This window comes from Heptranchias perlo, chromosome 7 (genome assembly GCF_035084215.1).
Source record: "Heptranchias perlo isolate sHepPer1 chromosome 7, sHepPer1.hap1, whole genome shotgun sequence".
NCBI lineage: Eukaryota > Metazoa > Chordata > Chondrichthyes > Hexanchiformes > Hexanchidae > Heptranchias > Heptranchias perlo.
Genome location: NC_090331.1, coordinates 15,467,223 through 15,490,591, shown reverse-complemented (window position 1 = coordinate 15,490,591; position 23,369 = coordinate 15,467,223). Strand labels below are relative to the sequence as shown.

Sequence of the window (23,369 nt, the reverse complement as noted above, 5' to 3'; positions counted from 1 at the left end):
CACACCAACGTGGTTGACTCTTAGCTGCCCCCTGAGGTGGCCTACCAAACCACTCAATTGTATCAAACTACTTGCAGCACTTAAAGAAGAAACCCCATCACCACCTTCTCAGGGCAACTGGGGAGGGTCAATAAATGCTAGCCTTACCAGCGATGCCCACATCCTGGGAATGAATTTTAAAAAACCTTTCAATGTGACGCATATATATTTATCAACAAAAACGGTTTGCTCCTTTTTCACAGAGACTGCTAGGAGTAATTAAATAAAAACTACCTTTGTAATCAAAATTTATTTCACTCGCAGTGTACCTGTGATATGTGAAGAGACCCAAGTTAGACATCAATAATAAATCCATGCCTTGTGCGATATTTCAAAGACAGGTCATTGTTAATAGAGTGGGAACTAATTGCATTTTGTGTGATAAAAAACACACACTCATTATTCTCTCTATGACACTCTTGCAGAATTGTGCTCCTCAGGTCAAAGATAGTTAACTCTGTTTATATACTGTGTCTGATTTTCAGCTCCAATGGAAGTGGATCTCTCGTTTGACGTGGGTAATGGACCATTTGAGGTTACTGTGCAATCGCCCACGCATTTGAACGACAATCAGTGGCATTATGTTGAAGCAGAACGAAATATCAGAGAGGCATCCCTTCAAGTGGATCACCTGCCAAGAAAAACTCAGGAGGCCCCCTCTGATGGACACATTCACTTACAGCTCAGCAGCCAACTGTTTGTAGGTAGGAGCCCATTGTTTACAAATGGCCTGTCATTCTTTGTGACATTTATACACTGATGACAAATACCATTCAATTTGTAGAACCATGATTTTTTTTGCATTATTTAGACAGTGCAAAATGTGCAATGTAACAAGGTGAGTACATGTACATCATTGATCCAAAGATAAATTTATTGTAGTAATGGAGATACAGTAGATATGGTCAAATGTATACCTGACTCAAAATAATATTTTTAATTTATGCGGAGAATTCTAACATTCTTGATTTATTTTATTTCTGTTGCGTACATCCAGTGATCCAGATATATTCCCAATTCGTACATAACATACCCTGAGAACTATTTATGTATACATTAGAATTTGATGTAGTAAAATTTTGTATAATTTATGATTGCTAAAAGTGAAATGACTTGTACGGCTAACCCACAGAGAGAAGAGTTACCAGCACAAAATAATATCTATTGTGTTAAGATGCTGGATTCTGTATGGTGCATGCGACTTCTAGTTTCATGTCATCTGTACTGTGCAACCATGAAACATCAAAAAAATGTTAACATCGTATTTGAATCTACAATTATTAAGAGTCTAGAAAGTGTCTTTGTGTTCTCTGGTAGTTCAGTTGGTAATTATTCTTCCCTGTTTGGTTACTAAGCCATATAGATCAGGAAGATCTCAGTTTCAGACCCCAGTTTGTGGTGAGTTAGATGATCAAAGCTCTGCTGGCAACATTGAGGCTTAATGTTCCCTATGCCACTGGCAAATTCAATCAAGCAAACTCAACGTCACGGAGACCAGTAACATTGACTGTACTGACTTACAGTCTTATGCTGGCCATTCTGCTAGCTAACCAGGGTCAGAGGGAGGTAAACAGGTGAGCAGGAGAACGTACTGAACAGTAATGCAGGCAGCTATCACAAGTAAATATATATACAAAGAGGGTCAGGTTCGCTTTCAGAATGCAGTCTGTGGTAGCAGCCTGGGAGAAGTCAAACTGGATAGAGACACTGGAGCAAAAATCTTGATTAGGCAAAGTTTCAATATATCAAAGTTTTTGGCCTGTCCCTTCATCTTTGATATATGGACACCATCTTTTTCTCTATTTGTTAAGCTTATTGACACCAGGTCCTTTTTTGGAGAGCAAGAACATAAGAACATAAGAAATAAGAGCAGGAGTAGGCCATATGGCCCCTCGAGCCTGCTCCATCATTCAATCAGATCATGGCTGATCTTAGACCTCAACTCCACTTTCCTGCCCGATTCCCATATCCCTTGATTCCCCTAGAGTCCAAAAATCTATCCATCTCAGCCTTGAATATATTCAATGACTCAGCATCCATAGCCCTCTGGGGTAGAGAATTCCAAAGATTCACAACCCTCTGCGTGAAGAAATTTCTCCTCATCTCAGTCTTGAATGGCTGACCCCTTATCCTGCGACTATACCCCTAGTTCTACACTCTCTAGCCAGGGGAAACAATCTCTCAGCATCTACCCTGTCAAGCCCCCTAATAATCTTATATGTTTCAATGAGATCACCTCTCATTCTTCTAAACTCCAGAGAGAATAGGCCCTCTTTACTCAGCAGGTCCCAGGTGAAAAGCTCTTTGGTGTTTTCTGTCTACATTCCACCACTTTCTACTTTCTTGTGAAGTTAAAGGGCTTCCATATTGAATTTTACCAGTTAAAAGATTTGACTTAAAAGATCAGTTCAGCAATGGTTTTACAAAGCTAGGAAGGGTGCTTAAGGCCAAGATATTGGACCTGTCTTCTGAACTTACAAAATATGCTTTGCAATTTGGTCTAGTTCCATACATATTCCGCCAAGTTACTAAATAGTAACAAATTATTTAACACCTTGTCAATTCCCACTACATGGCCTCTTAATTTAGGACAACGGTGCTGTCGGTGCCAATGTGGCATATACATCACCCGGCTGTTCTCAAACATCTCCTGCCATCCAACCACAAATAAAACTCTAGCAGAGACCCCACCTTCTTGCCGATTATGGAAAAATATATCTAAACAAAGGGATAGATTTTAACTTAAGGGAAGGCTCGCCAGAAAGTAGGTAGGTCATGGGGAGGGGTTTTCTGGAAGATCTCATGGGAGGGAAGAGAGAGTTCAGCACAAGGGAAGCTCTTCCTAATCCCACAAAGAAAAGTTTTACACTGACCTTGGAGGGCCTCTTCTGCCTGCCGACCCGCTGAGGACTTGTTTCAGCTTGGTCATAAAAGCTACAGAGGCTTCTTTGCTCAAGCCCCAGTTAAAATGCAATCGGGGTCACTTTGACAAAATAGCAGCATGACTTGCATAAATTTATGAGTCTCCTGTCTGGTTCCAGTAAGTGCCTCAGCCACCTGGATGCAGTGAGCAGTTAAAATGGGATCAGGCGGTAAGTCAAATTGCTCAATTATAAATGCCCCTCCCCACCTATTCCCTCTAGGTGGGGTGAGTAAAAACTTATAATTCATACAAAATATCACAGCCTGTGTCATCACCACACGAAGGCGCATGACCCAGTCACCACTGGTCTAATCCTCATCCCTCCCTTCCTCTGCTTCACCATCAGTAGACAGTCCTTCATCCAATTTGCTCCCCGCTGAAATTCCTTCCTGCAACACGTCAAAACTTCTCAAAAGACCGTTCACTTTGACCCTTTTTTAATTGTCTATCCTTTGTCTACTGCCCTGTAAAGTACTCTGAGATGCCTGTCCATACATAGGGAACTCTATGGAAATATAGGGGGGAATTTTTCACCTTCAGTGCGTGCGTAAAGCTCGCAGTATCGGAGCGGCGGCCCGTTACACACCCAGCCCGTTTTCTCTTTCCATTGTAACTAGTCCACAGACTATAAGATAATAAATCGGCTCCCCTGAAAAAAGGTTCCCTTAAAATAACTCCATAGATTAAAAAAAAATTACATTTTATCTGCCTAAATGCAGATCAATTATTTTCAAATGGCGCAGTCAGCCTCTTTTGGTTTCTGGAAATGGATTTTGTTTTCAATTTCTATCTCTGATGGTTATTGGTTACAAGAGGTCCGACAAGATCATTGAGTGTAGTGATAGTAACGATTTTACATAGGCCTGGGTTTGTTATATGGATTTAACTTCAAGCAAAGCGCAAACATTTCCTTAGAGAGACTAAATTAACAATGCTCCTATTGATGGTCCTTTTTTAAAAAAAAGTCATAGATTTGTGATGTTCATATGTTCTGTGATGCAAACAAATCTATATGTTATAACATGTTTTGGATATCGGCCTCACTTACAGTACTAATAGGGCTTGAATATAAAGATAAGTAGAATGGACTCTATGGCATTTAGCAGCACTTGTTCTACAGCTCCTTTAATGAGGGCAATGTGCACATGATAGAAACTAAAACCCAATTTTAACTCAGGGCGGGTGGGATGCGAGGTGGGCAGGAATGACATCAAGGCCGACAGGCAGGAGCAGGAATTTGCGCAGGAGCCGAAAGCCGCCGTGGACCCAAGGGAATGGTACCCCAATGTAAGGCTAATGGTTTTCAAACCGATGCTGGTGCTGGGAGGGAGAGGTAAGGCCAGAGCTGGGGAGGCCCAAGGAATCATTGTGGATCCCGGAGGAGCACTCCTGCTCCTTCTAGCCCACAAGGAGCCCTCACAGAAATTTTACAAAATACTTACCTTGGCCTCTTGTGGCGACTTTGCTGCCTCCCGTCAGGATTCACTGGCGCCTTTGGTGCCATGTGGGCCTACCGATCTTCCTAGATAACATAGTGTTACAATGCTGCGACTTTAGTGTGTTAACTGGCCTTCCGCCTATGAGGGCGGGCTGCCTCCCAGAGCAATTTATTTGTCAAGTTAAAATAGCATCGGGCAGGAATGAGTCAGGAACCTGGCGCGAACCCCCTGACCGCCATTTTGACTACCTGCCCGCGGGCTGGGTTAAATTTGGGACTTAGGCGATTCTGAAAGGCTTGAAAATGGAATCTATAGAAAATACAAAACCTGCGGGAAAGTCGCTTTGCTATTTGTCTGAGGCATACTGGTCCTTCAAAAAACTTCTGGTGACATTCAACTGCAAACTCATCCAGTTCTTTGTCCAAGGAACATTATTCCTTCAAGCTAAGGGTTTTCTGCTTTTGTTTGTTTCCCAACTGTAGCCAAGACATTACTCATTGTGATATTAGCTGATATTTTGCATGACTGAGCTCTGCTTCCTGATTGGCGTCCACAGCGCGCCTGATTTATTCTGATGAGGCCCAAGGGTGAATTAATTGTAACATTGCTGTGCATTGCCGGAATTGCGCCTGGATTGGGGCAATAAGGAATTTATGCCCCATTGTGTCTCAATTTGGGAGAATCATTCAACCCTCTCATTGGCTTTAACCTGTTTTAAGTTTGAATGATAGACCTTTAAGTTAATACTAATGTAAATTACAGTCTGCGCAACTCTTCATAGAATCTTACAGCACAGAAGGAGGCCATTCGGCCCATTGTGTCTTTGAAAGAACTATCCAATTAGTTGTCTTAATGGTTTTTGTGTGCGGTTGATAACATTACATCCAACTACCATTCTGTGAATGGAAAATACATCAAACAGTTATAGTTCAATAAGAATCTGTTTGCTCTTTAAATTTTCTACTTAGATGAGAAATGACAAAGGCTTTACATTCTCCTGAGTGAGAAGTCTGCAAAGATTTAACTGTACTGCTGAATGAGCTGTTTAACTCCCCAAAGAGTCCTGGATCTTTTTAAGGTCAATTTAAGGTCCATTTGATAGACTCCTTGAAGAATCACAGCACACATGCTTGTTACAGAAAGAAAGACATTTTAAGAAAGACTGTTACAGAAAGAAAGACATTTTAAGAAAGACTGTAGCAGTAGAAGGGAAATTCTGACAGCCGAGTGCTGAATGTAAAGGCGGTTATGTCAGGTTAAACAGTTGTATTACCTGCACTATTGCACATGAAGTCTGCAAACCTAAGTATTCTTAACATTACCAACCTACCGTGTAACATCATACAGCGGTTTCACCTGCATTACAAGACATGGTGAATGATTATGATTATGAATCTGAAGGTGCTAGTCTATTTAGACTTCTATGTCCAATTTTAAGTAGTCCAATATTTAGGAATGACTATGCAGCTGCTATTTTAAAAAAGTTGGTCAAATTTTAATTATCAGCCCTTGGAATGCTTCACAAACGCCTTATGATATTCTATTCACTAAATGTGATGGTGACATCTAGTTGCAGAGTATCAGTAGTGCAACAGCTTTTATTTATATTACACTGGCAGGGAGCCCAATATGGATACATTGGATCCTTTCTATGATGTCGATTTGGATTATTAATTGGGTTGGATGCACATGTTAATCTAATAAATGTTAGCCTTGGCTTTTAGCCAGAAGGTGTTGGGTTCAAGCTCCACTCCAAAATCTTGAGCACAGAATCCTGGCTGACACTCCTGTGCAGTACTGAGGAAGTGCTGCATTGTTGGAGATGCCATCTCTCGGACGAGATATTGAACCAAAGCCCCATCTGCCCTCTCAGGTGAATGTAAAAGATCCTGTGACATTATTCAAAGAAGAATAGGGAAGTTCTCCCAGTGTTCTGGTCAACATTTATCCTTCTCAACATCACTAAAACAGATTGTCCGATCATTATCTCATTGCTGTTTGTGGGACTTTGCTGTTCTCAAATTGGCTGCTCCATTTCCCTACATTACGACAATGACTACATTTCAAAAGGTAATTCATTCGCTGTGAAGCGTTTATCCTGAGGTCATGAAAAGTGCTATGTAACTGCAAATTCTTTCTTTAATCATGAATACTATAGGTGCCAACAGAGGAAGAGCAGTAGGGCGACTATTCCTCACTGTTAATATTGGAGGTGTAGCACACATTCACTCTGAGATGATTGTCTTTGCTTCAGCCAGGATAAGCTTGTTATTGGAACTTGCTGGCCTGTGGCCCATTTGTCTGTGTTTGCCAGTAAATCAGCTATGGCTCAGTGCAGCTCCTCAGGGCACAGGAAATATGCACTTACTGATTTAACTGCAACTGTGGACAAGTGGGCCTGCGGGCTAGGACGTTCCAGCAACAAGCCCACTCCAAGCAAGGCAAAAGCAATCACCCCATTGCTTGTGCCTTACTTACGGGAGGAAGAATTTGCAAACCCACTTATCTATGTTTGAACCAGTGGATTCAAATTTTCTGTGGGGCAGGGAACTGTCCCATCAGTCATTGTGGCTTCATGGAATGTGTTATTCTTAATGAGTGGGCGCATTGTACTGGCCCTAATAACTCCTAACAGAGTGCATGTGAATCTCAGTTGTGCTTCCATCAATGTTTTGTGAAAATCGGCACCTATGATGAACACTGCCATTTGGGTTGCATTTTCAAACCCCAAAATTAACATTTTGGATTCATAAGATCAAAATATAAGATCTTTGAAAGCCTTTCAGATGAGATGTTAAACCGAGGCTCTGTCTACCCTCTCAAATGGACATAAAAGATCCCATGGCACTATTCGAAGAAGAGCCTGAGAGTTCTCCCCATGGTCCTGGCCAATATTTTTCCCTCAACCAACATCACTAAAACAGATAATCTGGTCATTATCTCATTGTTGTTTGTGGGACCTTGCTGTGCGCAAATTGACTGCCACGTTTCCTACATTACAATAGTGGCTACACTTCAAAAGTATTTGATTGGCTGTAAAGCGCTTTGGGGCATCCTGAGGCTGTGAAAGGCGCTATATAAATGCAGGTTTCTTTTTCTTTTGTACTGATCTAGTTGAACAATACAAAATACCTCTTTTGAGTTAGATGATGAAGCAGTCCGTGCCCGCATGAAGCAAGATATGGACAACATCCAGGCTTGGGCTGGTAAATGGCAAGTAACATTCGTGCCAAACAAGTGCCAGGCAATGACCATCTCCAACAAGAGAAAGTCTAATCATCTCCCTTTGACATTCAACAACATTACCATTGCCGAATCCCCCACCATCAACAACCTGGGGGTTACCATTAACCAGAAACTTAACTGGACCAGCCACATAAATACTGTGGCTACAAGAGCAGGTCAGAGGCTGGGTATTCTGCGACGAGTGACTCACCTCCTGACTCCCCAAAGCCTTTCCACCATCTACAAGGCACAAGTCAGGAGTATGATGGAATGCTCTCCACTTGCCTGGATGAGTGCAGCTCCAACAACACTCAAGAAGCTTGACACCATCCAAGACAAAGAAGCCTGCTTGATTGGTACCCCATCCACCACCCTAAACATTCACTCCCTTCACCACCGGCGCACAGTGGCTGCAGTGTGTACCATCTACAGGATGCACTGTACCAACTCGCCAAGGCTTCTTCGGCAGCACCTCCCAAACCCACAACCTCTACCACCTAGAAGGACAAGGGCAGCAAGCACATGGGAACAACACCACCTGCACGTTCCCCTCCAAGTCACACACCATCCCAACTTGGAAATATATCGCCGTCCCTTCATCGTTGCTGGGTCAAAATCCTGGAACTCCCAATCTAACAGCACTGTGGGAGAACCTTCACCACACGGACTGCAGCGGTTCAAGAAGGCGGCTCACCACCACCTTCTCCAGGGCAATTTGGGATGGGCAATAAATGCTGGCCCTGCCAGCGACGCCCACATCCCATGAACAAATAAAAAAAAGAACAGAAATAAACAGTAAAGAACTTCATACTGGGCAAAGTTTGGTGCTAGACAGAGAACATCAGAATGAATGCAATAGCCTGATAAAGGAACCATTTCCCTTCAATTGGTCTAAATAGTCAAGATTTAGAACTGGAAAAATTGTCTTTTTCACATCACTGACATAATAAAGTTCACATTATTTTAGGTAAAAGAAGCTTAAAAACTATGATCTTGATTTTCAAAAGCCCTCAACATTGAAAATTCTGTGATAGTGAGGGAAGGCGAGATTTCTTAGATCCTACACCGAGAAGCAATAACTGGCACACAGTGACACGATTCTATCCGAACACTTAGCCATCAGCAACCCTGGGCCGCCAGTAGCAATAACAGCTTCATGGTCGCTGAGTGAAAACTTTTCCTGTTACACATTTAAATGCTTTCATTTTCTTAAGATGCTCGGAGGCATATCTATTGTTGCAATCTATTGTTGTCAAGCTATTGGAAAAAGCATCAAGCCCCTGTTTGAAATTTGGCTGCTGTTGCTGCAGCTGGGTCATGGGAAAGCTGATATTTTGAGCTATTTCTGGATCTATTATTGGTTACCTGCTGAATGTATTTAAAAATAGAAGAGTTCAACTCCCTGATGGTGCAGTAGGTTTGCAGTGTTGGTTTAAAGATCAAACTGGTTCATTTCCTTGATTTAATTAACATTGATCCCCTAATGTGAGGCAAATGGTTTGTTCCTCAGCATAGTTTTGTACAATTGATGCAAAGTATTCGTGTCTAACAGATATTCATCATTGTATTTGTGACATTTGCTTTTCTCTTGTTAACTCTAAATATGTATGAAGTAATGTTAAGTTTTCTACATCTGGGGTTCAAACAACAAACATAACTTGCATTTATATAGTGTCTTTAATGTAGTAAAATGTCCTAAGGCACTTCACAGAAGCGTCATTAGACAGAATTTGATACCGAACCACATAAGGAGATATTAAGACAGATGACCAAAAGCTTGGTCAAGGAGGTAGGTTTTAAGAAGTGTCTTAAAGGAGGAGGGAGAGGTAGAGAAGCAGAGAGGTTTAATGAGCAAATGTTCTCTCTCATCTCTGACCAACAAGTCATGGCAAGGGATCAACCCTAGTTCAATGAGGAGTATAGAAAAGCATGCCAGGAACAGCAACAAGCATGCCTAAAAATGAGGTGCCAACTTGGTGAAATTACAACACAGGACTACATGCATGCTAAATAGCGGAAGCAGCATGCTATAGACATAGTTAAGCAATCCCACAACCAATGAATCAGACCAAAGCTCTGCAGTCCTGCCGCATCCAGTCGTGGATGGTGGTGGACAATTAAACAACTAACAGGAAGAGGAGGATCTGTGAACATTCCCATCCTCAATGATGGCAGAGTCCAGCACATGTGTGCAAAAGACAAGGCTGAAGCGTTTGCAACCATCTTCAGCTAGAAGTGCCGAGTGGATGATCCATCTCAGCCTCCTCCTGAGATCCCCACCATCACAGAAGCCAGTCTTCAGCCAATTTGATTCACTCCACATGATATCAAGAAACGGCTGAGTGCACTGGATACAACAAAGGCTATGGGCCCCGACAACATCCCGGCTGTAGTGCTGAAGACTTGTGCTCCAGAACTAGTCGCGCCTCTAGTCAAGCTGTTCCTATACAGCTTCAACACTGGCATCTACCCGACAAAGTGGAAAATTGCCCAGGTATGTCCTGTCCACAAAAAGCGGGAAAAATCCAAACCGGCCAATTACCGCCCCATCAGTCTACTCTCAATCATCAGCAAAGTGATGGATGATGTCTTCGACAGAGCTATCAAGCGGCACTTACTCACCAATAACCTGCTCACTGATGTTCAGTTTGGGTTCCGCCAGGACCACTCGGCTCCAGACCTCATTACAGCCTTGGCCCAAACATGAACAAAAGAGCTGAATTCCAGAGGTGAGGTGAGAGTAACTGCCCTTGACATCAAGGCAGCTTTTCACTGAGTGTGGTATCAAGGAGCCCTCGTAAAATTGAAGTCAATGGGAGTCAGGGGGAAAACTATCCAGTGGCTGGAGTCATACCTAGCACAAAGGAAGGTGGTAGTGGTTGTTGGAGGCCAATCATATCAGCCCCAGGACATCGCTGTAGGAGTTCCTCAGGGCAGTGTTCTAGGCCCAACCATCTTCAGCTGCTTCATCAAAGACCTTCCCTCCATCATAAGGTCAGAAATGGGGATGTTCGCTGATGATTGCACAGTGTTCAGTTCCATTCACAACCCCTCAGATAATGAAGCAGTCCGTGCCCGCATGCAGCAAGACCTGGACAACATCCAGGCTTGGGCTGATAAGTGGCAAGTAACATTCGTGCTGGACAAGTGCCAGGAAAGGGCCATCTCCAACAAGAGAGAGTCTAACCACCTCCCCTTGACATTCAACGGCACTGCCATTGCCGAATCTCCCACCAGCAACACCTGGTGGTCACCATTGACCAGAAACTTAACTGGACCAGCCATATAAATACTGTGGCTACAAGAGCAGGTCAGAGGCTGGGTATTCTGCGGCGAGTGACTCACCTCCTGACTCCCCAAAGCCTTTCCACCATCTACAAGGTACAAGGGTGTGATGGAATACTCTCCACTTGCCTGGATGAGTGCAGCTCCAACAACATACGAAAAGCTTGACATCAAGAGAAAGAAGCCCGCTTGATTGGCACCCCATCCACCAACTTAAACATTACCTCCCTCCACCACCGGTGCACTGTGGCTGCAGTGTGTACCATCCACAGGATGCACTGTAGCAACTCACCAAGGCTTCTTTGACAGCACCTCCCAAACCCGTGACCTCTACCACCTAGAAGGACAAGGGCAGCAAGCACATGGGAACAATACCACCTGCACATTCCCCTCCAAGTCACACACCATCCTGACTTGGAAATATATCGCCGTTCCTTCATCGTCGCTGGGTCAAAATCCTGGAACTCCCTACCTAACAGCACTGTGGGAGAACCTTCACCACATGGGCTGCAGTGGTTCAAGAAGGCGGCTCACCACCACCTTCTCAAGGGCAATTAAGGATGGGCAATAAATGCTGTCCTTGCCAGCGACGCCCACATCCCATGAACGAATAAAAAAAAGGCTTGGCTGAGACCATGATCTTGCTGCATGGAGAATTGGGAGAAATTAAATTTCTACTATTCAGTGATGTACCAGTGCATCAAAGTGGTGCATCATTGGAATTATTTTGTCTCGATTCTGATATTATTAACACCGCTTAGAAACATACATAGAATAATTGAATATGCCTTACTTCAGAATATAGCTCTCACATAATTAGAATTTGTATGCGTAGCTGGATGATTTATTTTTAACTTGTCTTATTTGTCACTTTCACACATTCAACCTGAGATATTAGAGTCTTCTGAATAGTAGTGGCTTTGCCTGCAATCAGGCAGACATAGCAGGGTTCCAAGCCCACAAATGTCCTGGAAAACAAGCTGCAATAAGAGATACCATCAGGAAAAAGGATGCATCAAGGCAATAGGTTGTTCTTGGATCTCTTTACTAATGGGCTGTTACTGAAGTGTTATGGCTGACTCAGACTGCGTGATTAAATTGGTTTCAGTGTGGGAAGAAGATGAAACTTTATTACTTCTTGTAGCCTGAAACTAATGCATCAATTTGTATTCCTTTACAGGATGATTAAAGTCACAGGTAATCAGATTTTGAGCTTGTAAATTTTTAGAGAAGACATACTCTATGCTATTTAGACTGCTCTTTGCTATACGATTGCATATTGAATGCTCTATAAATTCTTTGGTAACTACATTTATGAATATGTAGTAGATATTCAGTTCTTAAATGGTTACAGTTATTAAGTTCTATATATAATCCAAAGAGGGAACACTCTTATACTGTAGCACATTTAACACTGAGCCTTATTAAAAAATGATTGTGAACCTTGATGAAGAAAATAAAGAGCTCCCACTGTGAAAGCACGTGTATGTCACAGAAGCCACATATTGTACTTGTTTCTCTTCTGTCTCAGTTCAATATATTTGACATTTATTAACATACATGTATAACATATGAGTACAAGATTGTAGTCAAATTAGTTGACTTAATAATAAAGTGCCACACACTGGTGCATGTTTGCATCTTATTGTTATGTACTTTTTAATAATAAAACAGAAATTGATCTTTTGGCAGACGATTGCTCAGACTGAAAAGCTGCCAAAGTGGAGGTGTGTAGCAAATTCGCAAGGAAACATATCTGCCTTGGTTACCTTACATTCTTCTGGAATTCAATTAAAATGTCTTAATTCAAAAGAAAATTGTAAAAAGAAAATAGCAGTGTGAAAAAAAAGGAAAATATTCAGATGGTGCACATAGAATCATATATTTTGCTCTATCTCTCTCTCTCTCTCATATATATTTAATATATAAGATATATGTGTGTGGACATATTCACATACATACATATATATCGGATTTTCACACAGTAAGAAAAATTCAACAGATTTCTCATAGAAATAATATACATTAGATAGAATAGAAGATTTTCCAGAAGCAACAATAACAATTAATTAGACTATTATTAAACGTATATTAATTATACTAGCATAATTTTACAGATTGATGCTAATGCAGAAAAAAAAAGCAATGATACCAATGTTGGAGGTTTGGTGTAGGTCCATCTTTCACCTCCCTCAAAAGGCACTCTCTCATGCTGAGGTATTGTTCCACAAACGTGCCAACAGCTCTCCACTATCTCACTCGAGTGGCCGTCTACAAGTGTGAGCTGACAAAATGAATGTTGCTGATTATTTAACAGGGATATCTTCGCCGAGCCTGATGCTCTCTCTTTGTTTGCGCGTGTCGTTTTCAGCAGGGATTACTGATTGTGATCAAGAGCAGGGACTGACTGATTATTTTGCCACTCCCTAGCTCACAGGCATCGAAGCCATTTCTGGTGCTACTACTACCACCCCAGTTAAGATCAACTAACTTAATACAAATCAGGGATTGAGCTTGGGGACTTGCTTATCTATATGGGTCACTGCCAGATTCCCTGATGTGTTTAACCATTTAGCTGCCAGGGGAACAAACTTTTATTTTCTAGCACTTTCACCTTCACCTTCATTTTCTTAATCCTTGACTCCGTTCCGTACCTTCTAAATCTTTCATTGTCCATTCTTGTGACCTCTGATTGTTTAATTCTTTGCCGTTATGGTGCACTCTTTCTGACTCTGTCTCTCTTTTTTCCCAGTGTCACAGCTTTGTCCCTATTATACGCTTCCCATTACTCCTAAACTCTTTACACCGACTTTCAGACTCTGATCTATCTCGATATGCGCTTGTTACACACTTGCCGCTAAACACATTAGCTGGAGAACCATCTGTGCCAGTAAACTGATGTTACTGAATTACAGTTTTAAATATAGGGCAATATAAAGTAAGCATTGCCATCAAAGCTCACATGTTTTAATTACACCCATCAATGCATTAAGTCAAGATACCTTCCCTGAAGCAGTAACCTCCAAATGCAGATTGCAATAAAAAATCTGCAGCACCAAAGGAAACAGTCTCACAACAGATTTACACAGCTAAGAGATTCAGATTCATTAGTTAGCTGTGCTGTAAAATTTCTCTCTCCATACTGACTTCCAGCAAGCTAATTTTTTTGTCTTGATCTTCAGACGAATCGCTTTTCGCTCTCCCGCAATTATTCTTTGCTAATTTACAAACGAATGAAATCAGTGCTGAAATAAAAGTTCACTAAGATCATCAAAACAATTTTCTGACCAGGCCTTTAATCAGGTAATAGTCAGGTGAGGCATCATGAGTACACACCTAACCATCAGCACGCAGACTCTGCGTAAGGGTCATCTTAATTTACATTATGTGGGTGAGTTCTTGACTCATTTGAGCCTGGCTGAGATTTAATGGGATGATATTCTCCTGTTTGTGCTGGCTGGGAGGGGGGTGGGGGATGGGGGAATTCCTCTATGAGTTACTGCCTGTTTTGGGGCAATAAAAAGACAAAAATGGGGCTATAAAGGCTATCCCCTCAAATCTGCCTCCAAAAAATGGACCTGCATTCTCCCAAAAAACACCAGTCTTCTTTTTTTTTTATTCGTTCACGGGATGTGGGCGTCGCTGGCAAGGCCGGCATTTATTGCCAATCCCTAATTGCCCTCGAGAAGGTGGTGGTGAGCCGCCTTCTTGAACCGCTGCAGTCCGTGTGGTGACGGTTCTCCCACAGTGCTGTTAGGAAGGGAGTTCCAGGATTTTGACCCAGCGACAATGAAGGAACGGCGATATATTTCCAAGTCGGGATGGTGTGTGACTTGGAGGGGAACGTGCAGGTGGTGTTGTTCCCATGCGCCTGCTGCCCTTGTCCTTCTAGGTGGTAGAGGTCGCGGGTTTGGGAGGTGCTGTCGAAGAAGCCTTGGCGAGTTGCTGCAGTGCATCCTGTGGATGGTGCACACTGCAGCCACAGTGCGCCGGTGGTGAAGGGAGTGAATGTTTAGGGTGGTGGATGGGGTGCCAATCAAGCGGGCTGCTTTATCTTGGATGGTGTCGAGCTTCTTGAGTGTTGTTGGAGCTGCACTCATCCAGGTTTCCGATCCCAGGTAAATAGAGTAAATGGGGCATGGCCAATTCCTCTAACCCATACCCATCTGGTTCCATCCCAGATAATTAACACAATTATAAATGTGGTGGTAGAGGCTGCAGAAGGTATCCTTGAGGTGGATACAGCTTGGAGGGTACAGCCATGTCTGCTGATATAGAAGATTGGCGATTCTTTGCCTGCATGCTGTTCCTTAAAGTGCTTTGGTGGATAAGTCAGGATTTGTGTTGCTACTTTCATTCAGCTCTGCTCAAACTACTGCTTACCACTCTGGACATGAAGGCCGAGAAATTCGACTCGGTGCCCAAAACGGGCACAAAGTCCGGCTTCCGGCCTCGTATCAACGCTGCCGATGAACTGCGGGCGCCAAACGCCCACCCCACTGCAGCTCGTCGGGCGGGAGGGGTGAGATATGGGCCAGCACTCACGCGGAACCGGACGGCAGGTCAGTTCTGTCGGGTAGGAAGACGATCCCAGAGAGATGGGGAGGGACTGCAAAGGTGTCGGCAGTGGGCCGGAGTTGTTTTGTGGGCCCAGGAGGAGAACGCCTGCTTCTCCTGGGCCCATAAAAATTAAAACATTCTTCAACGTTTTTTTGAGCGGCCTCCAGCACTTCCAAATCATTGGCCCAAAATTTGCTGGAGGGGCATCTCGCGGCGTGTCCCGTTAGTTAGAATTGTTCCCGCATCCTGCAGCTCTCAAATTTTTTGCACCGCAAGTTGCTGGAAGTGCAAGTTGATAACAAGGTCAACGGGGCAACTGGGACCTTGGTGAACAACTGGACCAACAGTCTATCTCATTAATCAATGAGATTAAGGATTGAGAAAGAAACAGGAATGACGGAGAAGGAAATAGGGCGAATTAGAGTCAAATCGGCTACAGAAAGAGAAATAAAGAGAGAGAAAGAAAGATTGGATTAAGAGAGAGAGAAAAAAAGAGACAAAAAGGAAAATTAAGAAAAAATGTTTTAAATTTTAAAAATCACTATCAACAATTTACTACCTGTAGGAATGAGACTCCACGGTTGAAATTGTTCCCTTCCTGGACCGGAGAGGTTGATGGGCATTGTAGGAACATAAATCTTCTCATTAAAAAGGTACTTACGCTGTTAATTCGCAGCCCTAACTTTCTGCGGCGAGTTTAATTGGCAATTAATGCACAAATGCAGCAACTTAATGAAACTCACAGGGAGATTGAGGGTGAGCTGCCATTTTCGTGAGGCTAATGGCGGAGTGGCACAAACCGTCCAGCAACTTGTGGCGATTCACAATTCACGGGGTATCTCTTACTCACCAAAAGTTGCTGGACGATTTACACATGAATAAGGCGAGCGCCATTAAACTCGCCATTATTTTGGCATTAAATTCTGACCCATTATTATTTTGAGATCTGATTTTGCTGGATTCTTAGCTGAGGGCAGTCCATAAGACCATAAGGCCATAAGAGATCGGAGCAGGAGTAGGCCATTCGGCCCCTCGAGCCTGCTCCGCCATTCATTAGATCATGGCTGATCTGATTTTTACCTCAACTCCACTTTCCTGCCCTTTCCCCATATCCTTTGACTCCCTTGCTGATCAAAAATTTGTCTAACTCAGCCTTGAATGTATTCAATGACTCAGCCTCCACAGCTTTTTGGGGTAAAGAATTCCAAAGATTCACGACCCTCTGAGAGAAGAAATTCCTCCTCATTTCCGTCTTAAATGGGCGACCCCTTGTTCTGAGACTATGTCCCCTAGTTTTAGATTCCCCCATGAGGGGTAACATCCTCACAGTATCTACCCTATCGAGTCCCCTCAGAATCTTGTATGTTTCAATAGGATCTCCTCTCATTCTTCTAAACTCCAATGAATATAGACCCAACCTGTTCAATCCTTCCTCATAAGACAACCCTTCCATACCCGGAATCAACCTAGTGAACCTTCTCTGAACTGCCTCCAATGCAAGTATGTCCTTCCTCAAATAAGGGCACCAGAACTGTACGCAGCACTCCAGGTGTGGCCTCACCAGCACCCTGTACAGTTGTAGCATGACTTCCCTGCTTTTATACTCCATACCTCGAGAAATAAAGGCCAATATTCCATTTGCCTTCCGGATTACCTGCTGCACCTGTATGTTGACTTTTTGTGTTTCATGTATGAGGACACCCAGATCCCTCTGTACCGCAGCATTTTGTAGTATTTCTCCATTCAAATAATATTTTGCTTTTTTATTTTTCCTCCCAAAGTGGATGGCTTCACATTTTCTCACATTATATTCCATCTGCCAAATTTTTGCCCATTCGCTCAACCTGTCAATATCCCTTTGCAGACACTTTGTGTCCTCATCGCAACTTGCTTTTCCACCTCTCTTTGTATCATCAGCAAATTCGGCCATAAGACACTCTGTTCCTTCATCCAAGTCACTGATATATATTGTAAATAGTGGAGGCCCCAGCACTGATCCCTGCGGCACCCCACTAGTTACAGATTGCCATTTTGAAAATGACCCTTTTATCCCGACTCTTTGTTTTCTGTTAGTTCGTTGCTTCACCTTTCCATGGAGGAACAGCCCTTTCCCTTTCTTCCACTCCCAGGTCCTCATTCTCACTACTGCTCCGTGATTCATTTCATTTTAGTTTTAATCAGGTTATGTATACAATGGATAGAATACATGTTGATGGACCTGACAAACAATTTACCTCCCACTTGACACTCGTGCATTCCTGGAGGATACAAATGATATCCTACAGCTCTTTATCTCTTGATGCAACATAGAGGAGCCTCTAGGTAGGAAATATTTTTCAAGTACCATACTTTCAATTATCTTGCATTATCCAATTGAATGAATCCTAGATTTATTTGCATACCGTAGGTTGTCTTGTTATTTCCACAGGAAAAATAAATGCATTAATGTTGAAAATGTATTCAATGCAAATTGAGTTTCACACTCAAAGCACTGGAGCAAATTAATTTTGTACACTGTTGTGATATGACAGAGTGTTCAACCTTGAATAAAACTAATGGTTTTTAAACAAGTGACATATACTAAGAACTTTCCAAGGACGTGATTCAAGAGTATGATTACACTGTATTTTTTCATAGGATTAGCAGTGCAGTGATGAATTTAAATTGGGAATCAATGTTGTGTAAGTACAGCATAGTAATTTGGAAGAGTGGTTTATAAAATATTGTGCGGATGTCTTTGAATTGATGATGGTTAAGGAAAAACGTTCTTTTTATCGACTTTTGAGAAACATCAAGTGAACAGGGATTCCTATTTAGAAGTACTTTATTTTTCTTTGGATATAGCTCATTGTGGCATACGTGGGAGTAGATAAACTGCTGTGAGGGATGGAGATGATTTATTACATTGCTCTGCTAGTCATCGTGATTTCATAGTCTAAGGCCCTGATTTTAACTCTGAGTGAGTGAAATGCGATGTGAGTTAGAAAATTATCCGCTGTTCCCCGGGCCACATTTAAATCCCGCTGGCTGACTTCCCACCCATTTTGGCCAATTAGTCCAATCTTTCCTCATTACTCAGATTATTGACACTGGGGAATACCCTAGTAGATCTTCTCTGCACTCCCTCAAGTGCTTGAAAGTATCTCTTATTTCTTGACGACCAGAACTGGATACAGTAATCAGGGTGTGATCTGACCAGAGCAGTCTAAATATTGATCATTACCTGAATTAAAGAAAGAACTTGCATTTATATAGAGCCTTTCACAACCTCAGAGCATTCTCAAAGTGCTTCCCAGCTAATGAAGTCACTGTTGTAATGTAGGGAAACAAAACAGCCAATTTACATAAAGCAAAGTCCCACAAACAGACATAAGGTAAATGAGACAATTAATCTGCTTCAGCGATGTCGGTTGAAGCATGAATATTGGCCAGGACACTGGGAAAAGGCCTCTGCTCCACTTCAAAGAGTGACCTCAGCACTCCCTCAGTACTGCACTGAAGTGTCAGCCTGGATTTTGTGCTCTGGACTGAGACTTGAACCCATGACCTCCTTACTCAGAGGCAAGAATGCTACCACTGAGGCAAGGCTGACAAAAATGGATGCAGAGCCAAAGATGGAGCTATTAGGAGAGGTGACGAAAAGCTTCGTCAAGGTGGTGGGTTTTAAAGAGGGTCTTAAAGGAGGGGAGGGAGGTGGTGAGGTGGTGAGGTGGAGCGATTTTTGGAAGAGATTCCAGAGTGTGGAGCCTAGATAGGTAAAGGCACAGCTGTCAAAGGTGGGCCAAAGGGAGGGGAATGGAAAAGAGGTCAGAGTCAGAGAAACAGAGTTTTGGAGGGTTGTATGGCTAAAAGAGATTACAGACGTAGGGAGGGGTGAGGCTAGGAAGAGATTTAAACACAAGGATGACAATTTTAAATGGGAGGCATTGGGGACTGGATCCCAATGTAGTTCAGCAAGGACAGTGATGATGAGACTTGGTGGGGGATAGGATACGGGCACTTGGTTCTTCTCCCAATTATCATAAATCTGTGTCCTCTGGTTACCGACCCTTCTGCCAATGGAAACAGTTCCTCCCTATCTACTCTATTAATACTCTTCATAATTTTGAGCACCTCTATTAAATCTCCCCTTAACCTTCTCTGCTCCAAGGTGAACAATCCCAGCTTCTCTAGTTTCTCCAGATAACTGAAGTCCCTCATCCCTGGTACCATTCTGGCAAATCTCTTCTGCTCCCTCTCCAAGGCCTTGACATCCTTCCTAAAGTGTGGTGCCCAGAATTGGACACAATACTCCAACTAAGGCCGAACCAGTAATTTATAAAGATTTAGCATAACTTCCTTGCTTTTGTACTCTATGCCTCTATTTATAAAGCCAAGGATCCCGTATGCTAGTTTAACAGCCATATCAGCTTGTCCTGCCTCCTTCAAAGATTTGTAGATGTGAACCCCCAGGTTTCTCTGTTCCTGTACCACTTTTAAAATTGTACCATTTAACTTATATTGCCTCACTTCATTCTACTTCCAAAATGCATCACTTCACACTTTGCTGCATTAAATTTCATCTGCCATGTGTCTGCCCATTTCACCAGTCTATCTCTGTCCTCCTGAAGTCTGTTACTACACTGTTTACTACATTTCTGAGTTTTGTGTCATCTGCAAACTTTGAAATGATGCCCCCTATATCCAAGTCCAGGTCATTAATAGATGGGTGATGTTACACAGGTGGAAGTAGGCTGTCTTTGTGATGGAGAGGGTATGGGGTCGGAACCTCTGCTAAGGGCCAGATCAGATGCGGAGATTGTGAGCAGTCTGGGTCAACCTGACGTAGTGGCCAGGGAGGGGGATGGAATCAGTTGGAAGGGTACAGAGATAGTGGTGAAGGCCAAAGACGATGAATTTGATCTTCACAATATTTAATTGGAGGAAGTTACGTCTCATCTAAGACTGGATGTTGGACAAGCAGTTTAACAACACAGAGGCAGTGGAGGGATCAGGAGAGGTGAGGCAGAGTAAAGTTGGGTGTTGCCAGCGTATGTGTGGAAGCTGAGCTCCTGCCTTTGGAGGATGTCGCCAATGGAAAGCACGTAGACGAGGAAGAGGAAGGGACCAAGAATAGGTCTTTGGGGGACTCCAAAGGTTACAGGAGTGGGAAGAGAAGCCATTGATGGAAATGCTCTGGTTACATATACAGTGCCCCACAAAGCACTCTGGGACGTATCTTTGTATTTGACGAATGCTACAGAAATGTAAATTTTATTGAAAACATTTTGCTTTAATGACTGCGATAAGATGATTAAGGATCTGGTAATATAGCTAGGAAAATTTAGAGGACATTTATGCTGGATTGTATTACTCCAGTTAGCAATAGAATCAAAGTTAATAGCTTCCTGGGAACAATTTTATGAATCTGCAGCACAGGGAGGGAGTCTCATCAATGGGGTGCGCAGATCACAAAATTGGACTTCCTGTGAGAAAAGACAATAGGTGAAAGCCTATTCTTAAAGGAATTTGAGAAACCGAGAAAATATGAAAACATACAAATCATATGAAAATGATGGACATGAAAAGACCAGCTGGTCCATCGAGCCTGCCTCACACACAATGCCGTTAGCATCACAATTCCCAACACCCCACCCCGCCCCGCTCCCTTCCTCCAGCAGTCCTATAAACTACTGGGAGAGGCAAATAAAACAGATGGAAAAAAAAATGCCAATTTAGGGATAAAAAAATCTGGGAAATTCATAGAAATCTGGGAAAAACATAGAAAATAGGAGCAGGAGTAGGCCATTCGGCCCTTCGAGCCTGCTACGCCATTCAATATGATCATGGCCGATCCTCTATCTCAATACCATATTCCCGCTCTCTCCCTATACCCCTTGATGCTTTTTATGTCTAGAAATCTATTCGGCTTCTTCTTAAATATATTCAGTGACTTGGGGCTCGATTTTGGCGTCGGGTTTCCGGCGGGTTTCCAGCGGGGGGGCCCCTAAAATCCCAATATCCGGTCACGTGACCGGATCGCGACGAAATCCTGGCCACTTCCGGGTACCGCGCTAATGTGCGGGGCTGCGCGCGCAAGCCCCGCTGGTGGGAATCCCGCAGGCAATTAAAGCCAGCGGGGTTCCACTTGAGTGTACTTACCTTGCTTGTTGAGGTCAGTTAATGAGCTGAATCAGCTGTCAAAAGAGGAAGTGTGGGATTTTAGGTTCAAGGCAGTGAGCTTCACACATTGGGGGAAACAGTCTCTCTCCAACCAGGCGTGTTGCAGCCAGCAGCCTGTGGCAGGTGCCAAGGTGCACTCCACGGGGGAGAGCCCTCACCCATGCAGGAGGCCACCGCATCACATAGGGCAACCCCTGCCCCCCACCATCCCCCGCCAAGCCAGAGGACAGACCGACACGAAACCGCAGCCCCAGTCCGAGGAACCACCCACCTACCCTGCACAACCCCTCAGACCAACACCTGCCAGATGGGTGGTGCGTGGACACCCTCGGAGGACGAACAGCATGACCAGCCCCAGCAGCCTCGCAGTCCACGCCGTCCGCCGCAGAGACGTGGAGCCCCCCAACACGGTGTTGTTGCACGCCCACCTGCACAGCAGGAGGGAGGGCTACCGCAGAGAGAGACGCATCGCAGAGGGCACTACCCTCGCCGCAGGGTCCACAGACCGAGGCGCAGCTCCCCGGACCTCTCCGAGCAGCAGTGCACAGGGAGGCGCAGATTCGCTCGACATGTAGTCGTGGAGATCTGCAGCATCTTTCATGCCGAGCTGCTCCTGGCTGGCCCCAGCACCATCTGCTTACCTGTCGCTGGCAAAGTCACCACTGCCCTCCACACCTTCTCCTCCGCATCCTTCCAGGGTGCAGCCGGCCACACCGCCGATGTCTCTCAGTCGTCTGCGCAGACGAGCCCTGCAAATACACCTGCACCTACTCTGCAGTAACACGATGGGTGGCATCAGTGGTGGGTCCTCATAGTGATACCCAGGAGCGGGCATTATTAGACACAGCGGACAGGATTCGCGGAGACGTGGCAGTGGTGGTGTCAATATAATGTGTGCTGTTCGTTGCTCTGAAATTCAATATAGGTAACACCCATGACAAACCCTCAGACACCCTTGTGCACCCCCTTCATGCTCACGACACGTTTGCCTTACGCTGCCTACTGCACATATGTGATGCATGCCCTGTGGCTGCAGCACAGGTGGTGGCAGGTTGAGTGAGGCTGGCCGTGAGGGAGATGCACGAGAGGGTGAGTATGGGATGGAGCAATGAGATTGTATGAGGTTTGGGTTGCGTGTTAGTGGCAGGATGAGTACTGGCGAGGTGAGTAGGTGGAGGTAAGATGAGGATGGGGTTTGAGTGGGTATGAAGGGTGATGTGACAGAGTAGTGTTGGCGGTGCCGAAGGAGATGTGGGGTGGGGGCAGTGTTGTGGCAGATGGAGTGTAGGGGAAAGACTTCGTGTTCTCACTGTGGCTGACCTACTGCGGTCATTGCAGTGCCTCCTGCACTGTATGCAGGTGGGCCATATGTTGGTGGCGCAGGTGACCCCCTCTGCCACCTCGAGCCAGGCCTTCTTGGTGGCAGAGGCAGGCCGCTTCCTCCCGCCCGCCGGGTGGAAGATCTCTGTCCTCCCCCTCCTCCTCACCCCATCTGATGATACCTGGGGTGAGGCATCATTAAACTGGGAGCAGCCTTCCCCCTGGGCTGCTCCATGCTGCAATTTGTTCCATTGGTTGCAGCATCTGTCAGTGGAGGACTGCCCCTTTAACTAGAGAGCCTCCAGCTGACAGATCGTACTGCGCATGCGCAGCCCGCCCGACGCGCAGGCCAGCGCCGCGGACCCCGGAGGGGCAGGTAATTGATTCCTATTAGTGTGTTGCCTGCTACGATTGCG

The 23,369-nt window shown here is 44.2% G+C and overlaps 1 protein-coding gene across 1 annotated transcript in view; it reads left to right on the top strand.

Annotated features, from left to right (window-relative positions):
• LOC137323447 (contactin-associated protein-like 5) overlaps positions 1-23,369 on the top strand; it is a 590,554-nt gene that overhangs the window by 405,545 nt on the left and 161,640 nt on the right. The window contains exon 17 of the mRNA XM_067986921.1: positions 525-743. Within this exon, the coding sequence (XP_067843022.1) occupies positions 525-743 (219 nt within the window). The remainder of the gene's footprint in view (positions 1-524; positions 744-23,369) is intronic.